The sequence below is a fragment of the Atractosteus spatula genome, chromosome 5 (genome assembly GCF_055471065.1).
Source record: "Atractosteus spatula isolate fAtrSpa1 chromosome 5, fAtrSpa1.hap1, whole genome shotgun sequence".
In the NCBI taxonomy this organism is placed as follows: domain Eukaryota; kingdom Metazoa; phylum Chordata; class Actinopteri; order Semionotiformes; family Lepisosteidae; genus Atractosteus; species Atractosteus spatula.
This window is the reverse complement of record NC_142710.1, coordinates 4,865,055-4,876,799: the sequence shown is the minus strand read 5'-3', so window position 1 is coordinate 4,876,799 and position 11,745 is coordinate 4,865,055. Positions and strand designations below refer to the sequence as shown.

Genomic DNA, 11,745 nt, shown 5'->3' with positions numbered 1-11,745 from the left:
TTACACAGGAGTACTGAAAAAGATTATCTTTCAACGAAGAGCCTCAAACAGCTTCGAGCCGAACATGCCAGGCAACCTCTCTGTATTTCTTTTGTGTTTTGGTAGATTTTTCCAGAAAGAATATGATGGACGAAATACGAAATACCTGGAAATGTGCCTGTGCTTGCTTTGCTGGTGCCTGGAGCTGGCCCTGGGTATAACACGCAACAAGAGCGTAACTATATATAATATATAACACACAACAAGAGTATAACTGCATCTAATATATAACACTCAACAAGAGCATGATTGAATATAATATATAACACATAAAACTGGAGGTTATGAACTGCCTGTTTAAAAGGAATGGAAGATCAATGAAACACGATGCTGCAGGTCTGCTGTGTCTGGAGAGTTGCTGTGGCTCAGGGGGTCACTTGCTCTGCTCATAGGGCTCATCGTATTCATTGTCACCCAGGAGTGAAGGTTCTGGGGAGACTCTCCCAGCCAGGGCTTTCCCTGCAAGAGACAGAAACACTCAGTTCACCACTTCAGTATTAGTTTGAATCGTATTTCAGCTCAAGTTATACGGTTGTGGTTAAAGTAGAGTGATTCTCATTATCAGTTCTGCAGGTCTTAACAAACAGCTGTGGTTCTACCTGGTACTGAGGCCCCATCTGCCTCTTGGACATCATCATAGACCAGATCATCCTCAGTCACACCCCCTGGAGAGAAGAGAGTCACCTGGAGAGTTACTGAGAAACCTACAGTATATCATCACTATATCACTGAATACACACTACTGATAATGACCCTGAGTACACACTACAGAACAAGATGATGAGAATATATATACACTAAAACAATATCCAATATCTACCTTACATTCCCATATGCCTTGCCATTAAAAAAATATTACTTTACCACAATGATAAATAAAATAATTCCTACTGACGTTTGTTTCATACATTTAAAGTCATATACAGTAGAATACACACAGCTTAAAATACTCAGAAACAGGTGTGGCTCTACCTGGAACTGAGGTCTCTCCACCCTGCTTCACATCATCATAGTCCAGATCATCCCCAGACAGACTCCCTGGAGAGAAGAGACTCAGTCAATTGTATCTGCAAGCGGTGAGTAAAGTCTGCACCATTCACTTCGATTAGTTCAAACACATTGATTCATACCCAGTTCCGATAATTTACCACTGTTGTTAAATACATACCTTTGCAATAGCTCCCATGGTCCTGACACTTTGAGGTGGTGCCCCTGGACTTCATCCTTTTATTTATGCACAATTCATTACTCTAAAATCTGCTACAGGTACAATGATCACAATCACTTCAGGCCCCAGACTGTCTTACCTGGAGTTTTACTGTCCTCATCTGCCACATCATCATAGTCCAGCCCTCCAGAGAGATCACTCCCTGCAGCACAGAGATCAGACAGGACAGTCACTCCAGCTGCTGAGAGACTCCTCTCCTCACTAGACCCCTTCTACTCCTCTAACAGGAATAATGTTTGCACAACTGACACCAGCTTCGGGAAGAAGACAGTAGTGAAGCAGATGGGCAGCTAACCTTTTCTGTGCTGTCTGTACTGTCCCTGCTGGTAGAGCTTGTAGTTGATTTCCTCATATAGAGCATCCTGGTAGGGTAAGGAGGTCATTTCCCTTTGAGCAATCTCTGATTGGAGATGAAGAACAGGCACATTAATGTCGGGACATCGCACAAACGTTATTCATTGACTGCTTATTGCTAGTATGCAGAGGGCAGTTTCTCATTTTCAACAACCAAAAATAAAAGACAAATTAAAACAGAAAGAAAAAAATGTCAATTTTTAAACACAGTGAAAGAAACATATTTCACAGTGAAAAGAACTGTGATTCCCCAGTGTATCTTTGTAAATGAGGCACCATTCACCATTTCTTCACTTCATTGTCAGATCAGAGCCAGACCAGTACTGTGGATGTGAGATCAGACACCACTGACCTGCTCCTGATCAGCACTGCTGTGCTGTCGAACACAATACAGACTCTGACTGGTAGAGACAGTGGGGAGACCAAGCTCACCTTTCTGAAGGGCTCTGTTCCTCTGTCTCTGCCCACAGGCCAGGGCAGCAGCCACGAACAGCAGAGCTCCCAGGACGATGCAGACTATCCACAGAGAGGACTGGCCTCCTGGAGCCTGAGGGGCTGGTCTGGGCTTTGGGGGATCTGAAACCGAGGAGGAAACAGGCTGATGCTTTTTTTCTGAGCATTTTCCAAGTTGTCTATGGTGGGGATGATCTGATGCAAAGGAGATGTCAGTCACACAAAGAATCACTGAGTCAAGCTTGAAACCATATGAAGCAAAGTATGTGAAAGTTCAGACCCCACTGAACTGCGAGGTGTTTTTATAACGATGAGGTTTTGAAGTTAAGGTCCCTGATATATTGTATTGTTAACTGTAGAAAACAGGGCTCAGAAATGTTTGAAAATGATGTATTAAAGATGCCACTAGCTCTCTCTCTGCACTCACCAGCACAGCGAACCCCTGCTCTCCTCCTGTGCGGGCAGTCGCTCTGCCCCAGTGCGGTGTGCTCACAGTCCCACAGGTGGAGTTCGCTGCCCCTGCAGTTCACCTCGTCCAGCCACACCGTCCCGTTCCCCTCCCCCCAGGAGGCCTCTGTCCCAGCGCTCACTGCCTCCCCACAGCCCAGCTGCCTGCACACCACCTGGGCGTCCCGCAGGTCCCAGGAGTCATCGCACACCGTCCCCCAGGAGCCCCCGTACAGCACCTCCACCCGGCCAGAGCAGGCGCTGGGGCCCCCGGACAGTTTTATCCTCTCCGGCTCTGGGTGCGACAAATCACATAACAAACAAGAGATTATAGACAGATGCCACCCATGATTGTGAGGAGCAGATTCGTTACAAATCAAAACCAATGAAAACCTCAAGCCTGTGACAGACACAGTATTGTTTTTGACAAAAAGCAGGGGTTCTCAGTCCTGGTCCTGGTGATCCCCACACCTGCTGAACTACTGTAAATAACCGAATTACTAATACAGTTGACAATGGCTTTAATTTGAATGTTTTTATTTTCACTTCCCTAATGTGAAGGAGGTCTGCCTTTCAATTCCTGCGTTTCTATGGTAACTTTAAACTCCAAACTGAGAACAAATAAAATCCCCAAGGTTCTCAGCAGGTAGCTTTTTGGTTCAGTTAAGGATTTAAGTCAAGAGCTCAGCAGCAGTGAAAACCAGCAGGTGTTTGTGTGTCTCTGGATCAGGACTGGGAACCTCTGAACTATAATATATAAGACTGGTGCTGATCTGAAGACCAGAAGTGAAGAGAATATTGTGGATTGTTGTGAGACTCCCCATGATCAGGTGTCATGAGTGGGGGTGGTTTGTGCAGTACAGGGAGGTACAGATGGGATAGCAGACATCTTGAGCTGTGCAGGTGTAACAGGCCATGATTTAGGGTAAAGCTTGGCTCTGAAAGTGAAAGCAATACCAAGTCCTGAAAGGAATGACCAAAATATTCTTGCAGAATAAAACCACATTTTAGATTCCTTATACTTAAGCGTAGCTGCAGTGATAAAACTGCTGTACTGCTTTGTCTTACCGCTGGATGTCATCAGGATAGAGCCTCTAATTTCTCCAATCCTGTTGTATCCTAGTTACAGCACTCTCTGTGCAATCAGACTCACTGGCACAGGACACTCCTGCATCCTCTTTGTGGCGACAGTCGCTCTGCCCCAGTGCGGCGTGCTCACAGTCCCACAGGTGGAGTTCGCTGCCCCTGCAGGTCACCTCGTCCAGCCACACCGTCCCGTTCCCCTCCCCCCAGGAGGCCTCTGTCCCAGCGCTCACTGCCTCCCCACAGCCCAGCTGCCTGCACACCACCTGGGCGTCCCGCAGGTCCCAGGAGTCATCGCACACCGTCCCCCAGGAGCCCCCGTACAGCACCTCCACCCGGCCAGAGCAGTTACTGACCCCTCCCACGAGCCGCAGCCTCTCTGTCTCTGCAGGGAGAAGGGGAACACTGAGTCAGGTCTGGGCATAAATACAAAGCTCTCAGTCAAATCTTGTCAACTAGATTGCAACCAAGAAAGCCATAGTAAGGGAAAACCTAACAAGAATGACATGCAACACACCTCTTCATCTGATAGTAAAAACTTGTAAGGAGAACCCCCACAAAAAAATCTACTTGGGTGTCCACCTTTTCCACCTTACCTTACCCCCCCCCTCCATAAAGAAGAAGCTCTTCAAGCTCACATTCCATAAGGAAAAAAAGCTGAGGCCCCTACTTCACATGACACAAGACTAACATCCAGCACACTGAAGAGCAGGGAAACAGAAGTCTCCCATCACCATGATGTTACCTGGACAGTGGGGCTGATCTGGGTGTTCAGTACAAGGTCTTGGGGTGGTGAGTGCTGGTTTATCTCTTTTACCTGTAAAGAATTTAATTATAAATCTGTAAGTTACACTCTATTACTGTACACACAGGGAAAAAAGAAACTTGAAGTATAATTTTAAATAGTTTCTAGACACAGTGCAATGGTGTATTACAAAGTACTGTATTAAGAAATCTGTAAAACACTGTACCTGTGCAAATTAAACCTGCTACGTCTATGTCATCACAGCTGTTCTCATCCCAAGGGGAATGGGAGCACTGCCACAGTGACACATCATACTTTTTACACCGAATATCTTTAAGCCATTTGAGACCTGACCCATCGTCAGGGGTATAAAATTTACTGAGATCCCCACAGTTCAGCTGGCGACATATCAGTGTAGCTGTGAGAGCCTCCATGCCATTATCACAGATGCTCCCCCAGGTGCCGTTGTAGAAGACCTCAGCTCTCCCTGCGCACTCAAACTGCTCGCTCACCAGCCTCAGCTGCTTGAACTCTGGGGAGAGAGACAGAGTCATTGGTGATTAACTACACTGCCAGGCAATTACTAATAATTTATAATTTAGGAGAGGCTATAAATAAAAATTGCACCTATTTATACAGTTGGGGACTTAACTGGAGTAATTCAGGAGACAAATGTACATCAGTGTTGCACCTGTGATTTGAACCCTCAACCATCCAATTATATGGCCAGACTCCTACCCACTGTGCCACAGAGGGGAGAGAGACAGACAGCAGGCACCAGCCCTGGGTCATCACAGCTGACAGTTAAGAGGTGCTGCAATAGCTGGTGATAAAAATCTGTTACTCTAAACGAGCCTTGATGAACAGACAAAAATTATGTTAAAAATGAGAAATAAACTATATACAGGCTTTTTCCATTTCATTAAAGAAATGGCTAATGAAAAATGAAAAAAAAATGTTTTTCATAAAAAACATTAAAAAATCACTTTTTATTTTGTTAGAATGGCATATTTTTAACATTTTTTTTATTTTTGCAGTTTAAACCTTACATTTTTAACATTTCTTAACCTTTTTTAATCTAATCATAAATGCAATAGGGAAATGATCTTTTCAGTGTGATGTGAGACACAGAAAACCAAAGGACTGATGGCTTGAGACTTTTTCCTTGTGACCATAGTGATCATTAATTGTCCTTCTTTCCTGGCAGATTAATATTAATGAAATATATTTCTTTGCTGATGAGGAATGTTGCTGTCACACCTGAGCACACTATGGTCACATCCTCCTTGTGTCCGCAGTCGTGCTGACCCCAGGGTCTGGAGGGACACTCCCACAGAGACGACTCGTTCCCCAGACAGCCCACCTCGTCCAGCCAGATGGGTCCGGCGCCCTGGCTGAAGGACACTGGCGCTGGGGCGCGGACGGCCGTCCCACACTGGAGCTGCCTGCACACCACCTGAGAGTCCGCCAGGTCCCAGGAGTCATCGCACACTGTCCCCCAGGAGCCCTGGTGATACACCTCCAGCCGCCCAGCACAGGGGCTCTCCGCCCCGGACAGCCGGAGGAGCCCGTGTTCTGTGGGAGAGGAAAACAGCAGGAACTCTGCTCACTCTTGTGTGCTTGAGCTCTTTCACTGAGACACAGAGAAGAAACGACAGGATCTCTTTTGGGAAGGAAGAACAGCGTGAGACCTCTTTCACTTTCTAAACGAAGACAGAAGTGACTTTTTATAATAGTCTACAACTGTAAAAAAAACACATTTGTATTTAATACTGTCAGTAAAGTAACTGGATCAAAAGTAACATGATTCAGCTACTTTATATTTTGCTTATAGGAAAAACAATACTGTATCTAAGTAACACTTTTTGTGTAATTACTCCCCTTTAATGTCTTTTGTATTTTCAAAACTAGGAAAATATAATGCTCTTCACAAAATAAGTGTATTAGCAAATACAATCTTAAACTTCTGCATAAAAGAGGATAAATTTAGTTTTTTTGCCTTTAATGGAAACATTGTCTCGTTCACTAAGCTCCAGTGTGTGTTTCGGGCAGGCGTGTTGTCCTGCAGACGGACTCACTCTCACAGAGCACTCCCACGTCACTCCCGGAGCTACAGCTGACCGGCTGTGGGCGGCTGCAGTTCCCCAGGTGAGTCTCGTTCCCGGAGCACGAGACGCCCGAGAAGCACACGTCACTGCGGCCCGGCCCGTAGCGAGAGGAGCTGGAGGTCTCTAGAGCCGAACCGCAGCCCAGCTGTCTGCAGAGCACCGAGGCGGCAGAGTCTGTCCAGGACGAGTCCAGCAGTTGCCCCCACTTGCCGCTGGAGAAGACTTCCACCCGCCCGTCACAGCGCCCGGCTCCTCCCACCAGCCTGACCCCTCCCTCCGCTCCTGGCAGAGTCAGGCAATACAGGAGACAGACAGGAGTTTAACAGTGAAAAAGAGCCCGTATCTAAAGACTGTGGGAGGTTTAATCACTTCAGAATCAGAACATTAACAAGAGATTAGCTTTGTTTAGAATAAACACAGCTGTTTCAGAAACAATGCATTATGTATTCAGTTCTCTTCCTATAATTCTCCAAATATAAATATGCATTAATTATTAATAGCAATGTGTTCATTTTTGTAATGTAGTTAATAGTAATAATAATTTGCCATTATGAAAGCAGTGTACATTACAGACATATTAATAATGATTTTGGACTAATTTGGACACTGTCAGATTCATAAGAAAGAAGAAACAATTGAATATAAAACATAAAATGAGCACAGTCATACAACTGAACTACCCAAAATGCACAGTATGGGTGCACAACATCATAATGTTCTGTTGTATATTATAACAGATTTGGGTTCTAGGGCTTGTGCCCTCGCCCCTCCTGCCCCACCCTGGCACAAACCCAGGTCTCCAGTGTCGCTCAACAAGGTTCTTGCCGGCTGAGCTAAAGAAGACCTTCTTCACCCCTGGCAGATTAGATCCCTGTTATGCGCAGGGCCGTATCTGTTACAATATTAATAATTTAAACAATGTCCCATTTTTCTGAGTAAGCACTGAACTGATGATTAGCTCATACATTACCTCACTGTGGAAGTTCTTTCTCACGAACCTTAAATAAAAATGGCCAGTTACAGTACAGGAGAGAGCAGGACTCACCAGAGCAGACCACTCCCACATCTCTGCTGTGACTGCAGGAGCTGTGAGCCCATGGAGAGATGGGACAGTGTCTTAGCTCAGTCTCGGTGCCCTCACAGTCGAACACATCGGTCCACGTGGAGCCATTGCCCTGTCCGAATCTGGCCGGGCCCAGGACTGCTTCAGCATAGCCGCAGTTCAGCTGCTGACAGAGGACTGTGGCGTCCCGGAGGTCCCAGCCCTGATCGCAGACTGTCCCCCACTGAGCCCCCAACTTCATCTCCACTCTGCCAGAGCACCGGTCAGGACCGCTGGCCAGCCTGAAGTCAGTGTAGCCTGGACACAGGACATTGGACACAAGACAAGGCAGTGAGTGGGATAAGAGACCAGAAGATGTATCTCCCATAGATAATGCTGGATTAATTGATACTTCGCAGGTCTTCATATTCATGTGAAAAAATCATACTGTAATTAGACTTTTTATTTGCAGGACTTCACATTCACGTGATCAAAATTTCAGTCAAATAATTAACCAAAATTGGGATTCAGCAAACAAAATGGTGATTTGTTCACATAATTCTTTACAGTAATTAAATGCTTAAAAAATGAAGAAAATCTTAAGTAAACCTTGAAACAGCTTGCTCCATTCAGCGCTCCATCCTTTACAACTTGCAGTCTCTGCAGTCTTTAAGATTGCAATTTATCTCCATGTTTATAAGCTACAAATTGTGTGTTTCTTACCAGAACAGACAATGGAGACGTCATCCGCATGTGTACAGTTGTGCTGCTCTCTCATTAGGACTGGACAACGGATCAATTTCTCCTCATCACCCTGACACTGGATCTCATCTGCCCAGACGGGCCCAGTCCCCTGTCCTGAAGAGGCTCCTCCCAGCACAGCCCTGGAGACTCCACAGCCCAGTTCTCTACAGGCCACGTCCGCGTCTCTGGAGTCCACAGACTGAGAGCACACTGACCCCCAGGTGCCCCTGTGATTCACCTCTAATCTTCCATCACATGATCCCCCAGACAGCCGCACAGTGTTCTCTAATGCAAAGATCATTAACTTTACTGAATGTTTGTGTACTAGGAATACAAGTATTCATCCAAAGTACTAGTAATGGTCAACTAGAAACAAAACACAAAAGCTCATATAAATTGAAGAAGAACAAAGACAATCTTCTTTAAGTGAGGAATGTCATAGATGGCATCATCTTGGCCCAGAGTTGAGACCTTGAGCCAAGATGGCCACCAGATAATTGAGGAGTGGAAACAGAAACAGGCTCAGCTGGCCTGATTGCACCTTCAGCACTCAGAGTGTGTGGAAGCCCACAGTAGGGAGATGAGCTGTCAGGCTAGGCTCTCCATTGACTTAGCAACTGCTTACAGTGGTAGATACAGATACAAAAATAATCAGCCCTTTTCAAAGATGTTCCTGTTTGTTGACTTACAAATGATGCATCCACATACAGTATTTTAAATTGTTTATTTTTAATCTGCTTTTGTACTTTTGGCTGCTCAAAGTGATCAGTCTAATGAGGAAAAGAAGTTAAATGCTAGCATAAAACTAACTAGTAGTTTGCATAAACATTCAATCCAACTTGATTCAATCGTAAGAGGAAACATACAGTATCTGACAACATTTACAGCTGCACATCTTTTCAGAATAGTTCCTACTACGTTTGAACACCAGGATGGACGAGGACTTAAGGGAATGAACTAGACTGACAGGCTAGAGGAACTGAACCATTTTAGTAAAACATTTGAATTACAACATTTTTCCTGAATGCATTCATTCTGTGCCAAAAAAGTATGTTTTTTTTTTCACTGAATTGCAAATACTCAATGAAGGATTCTTACCTGAACATTTAATTCTGACATCATGGTCATGAGTGCAGGATTGTGAAACCTGTGGATCAGACTGGCAGTCTAGTAGTCTCGCCTCTGTTCCGTTGCACTGAACTCCACTCAGCCAGATGGGCCCAGATGCTCCTGGGGTATACATGTCCCCATCAAACATTCCGCATTTCAGCAGATTACACACCAAAATACTGTTTGAGGAATGCCAAGTTAAAGCACAAACTGTCCCCCACTGCCCATTCTTAAAAACCTCCGCTCTTCCATCGCAGCGATTTCCAAAACCCACCAGCCTCAGATCCTCACATCCTGAAGAAGAGGAAAATAGTCAGAAAACGAAGAAAAAAAATGCAAGGAATTCCTGTAGTGCTGCATTTTCTCCAAGTCCATGCACACCTTATCGATTTGTAGAAAAGCTACGGTTAACAAGTATTTTGTCAGTGGTTAATAATTACACATTTTTTACTTATTTCAGTAATTAATATGGAAAAATATAGGGTTGTGCGTATATGTTAAATGAATATTTTACAGTTCCAAGTTTTCATTCGGTTCAGTACAGTTGTAATTGTAAAATTAACATACTGTACAGTACATGTGCATAGAAAAAAAAAATTGAATGGTATTGTTGTTCGAGTTGTAGTTAATATTCCAAAATACTACAGTACACATTAAAATTCTCCCTCTGTAAACTATTTGAGTATGTAGCAGTGGAGGTCAAGATATAAAAGATTTTAAAGTTGACTCTGTCTGTCTTGAAATATAATCCAAAATCACAGTAAACGTTACTGAGAAAGAACAACAAACCTGCTCTCACTGTTCTTGAATTATAACTACGTTAAATACGCACTATAACAAGAAATTGAAAAAACACACATCATGACTGGCATGGAAGAAATTCATGGTTTAATTTTTGTCGTTGGTAAATAAGTTCAGGGTATAACATGCAGGAAGCAGAAACAAAGTAATATTACTTAGCGGGAAATACTGACCTACAGTAGAAGAGGCTACTGCTGAAAAAGACTTGGTGTTTGCAGTGTGTTGTCTAGACAATGTGAGGAAGGGATGGAAATGCAAACAAAATGTTAGGATATACAGTTAAAGGAGTGGAATTTAAATCAATGTTAATGTTTCTTTATTAGCCCTATACAATTTCTTGCATTAGGAATTCATCTTTTCACATTACCCAGCTTTTCTCCATGGAGACACAGACAGGGAGAGAAGCTTGGGGTCAGAGCGCAGGGTCTGCCATTGTACAGCACCCCTGGAGCAGTTAGGGTTAAGGGCCTTGCTCAGGGGCCCCACAGAGCAGGATTCCTCTGCAGGCTGTGGGATTTGAACCGGCAACCTTCCAGTTGCAGGCGCAGATCCTGCACCACAGAGCCACTGCTCCACCCGTAAAAGTGATGTGTTAAAAATGTATAATACACTAATTAGGTATAATTTAAAATGTGTGAAAATTAAGAAAACATAGTGATGCTCTGCAATCAGTCCAGAGAAGAGGACTTCAAGGACAGACTGAAGGGACTGAAAATTGTTAGTGAGGTATCCTATACAAAGATTCAGTATCTTCAAAAGTACTGACATGGTCAATCCAGATTTCTTCAAAATGACCAGTCAAACATAAAACGCAGGACTCCAAAGGACTGGAGTGGAAACTAAATGGAAGTACTGTACTATTATAACTGTAAAATATGACTAGGAGGTACTTCTTTACCCAAAGGATGGTGGGAGTGTGGAACAAGCTTCCCAGCCATGTTGTTGAAGCTGATACCCTGGTTTCCTCCAAGAAATAACTGAAAGAGGTTCAATTAACTTTAATTATGAATTAAATCTCATCCCCCCAGGAGTCCAGAGTCAGACAACAGTGTCCTCTTTCACTTCTCTATGTTCTATTTACAGACCCAGTGGCAGAGATGGCGAGACAGGACCCAGTATTCGATGGCTTGGCAAAAACCGGGGGGGAGGGGGGAGGGTACTCAAAATCTTCCAGTACACAGACGCCGTTCCTGAGCTCGGACAGGGGGTTGCAGAGAGCGCTGCATGTGATGGAGCGGTACTCCAGGGCCTTGTGCTTGACATTCAAATGCTGAAAGAGCAAGGTCAAATTCTTTGGACCCTGGAAGGACAGAGCCCATTAAGTTACTGGGGGTTCCGTTCCAGAGCCAGGACAACGAGACCATCAAGCGGACAGAGTGGATCACCGAGGTGAACGTGAAGCTGGGTCTGTGGAAGACACAGTCGCTGACCCTCACAGGGAAAGTGACGGTATTGAGACCATGTGGACCATGGTGTCCTGGAAGGACAGGACGATGGTGTCGGAAGGTCTCGAGCTGCATCTTCCTCTGCAACCTCCGTCTGGGTGCTGCAGCAGGCGGTCAGCCACAAATACAAGGCTGTGGCTCTCCAT

General features: G+C 44.7%; 1 protein-coding gene across 1 annotated transcript; it reads right to left on the bottom strand.

The window, feature by feature from the left end:
* Positions 1-412: 412 nt before the first annotated feature.
* LOC148833632 (scavenger receptor cysteine-rich domain-containing protein DMBT1-like) lies at positions 413-11,745 on the bottom strand. Its single transcript, XM_088915258.1, has 14 exons — positions 11,614-11,745; positions 11,240-11,454; positions 8,223-8,428; positions 7,503-7,817; positions 6,428-6,739; positions 5,602-5,924; positions 3,675-3,987; positions 2,502-2,816; positions 2,054-2,197; positions 1,563-1,667; positions 1,347-1,409; positions 1,012-1,077; positions 639-704; positions 413-498 (listed from the first exon to the last, which is right to left on the bottom strand). Exons 1-14 carry the CDS (start codon positions 11,743-11,745, stop codon positions 413-415), a joined length of 2,661 nt encoding a protein of 886 aa, XP_088771384.1.

Excerpts from the sequence above, each read along its gene's own strand:
- LOC148833632 (XM_088915258.1), bottom strand. The coding sequence starts at position 11,745 with ATGGAGAGCCACAGCCTTGTATTTGTGGCTGACCGCCTGCTGCAGCAC. Across the intron at positions 11,455-11,613 it reads AGGACACCATGGTCCACATG|GGTCCAAAGAATTTGACCTT; the intron begins GTCTCAATACCG and ends CTGTCCTTCCAG. Across the intron at positions 5,925-6,427 it reads CGTGGGAGTGCTCTGTGAGA|AACACGGGCTCCTCCGGCTG; the intron begins GTGAGTCCGTCT and ends CCTCTCCCACAG.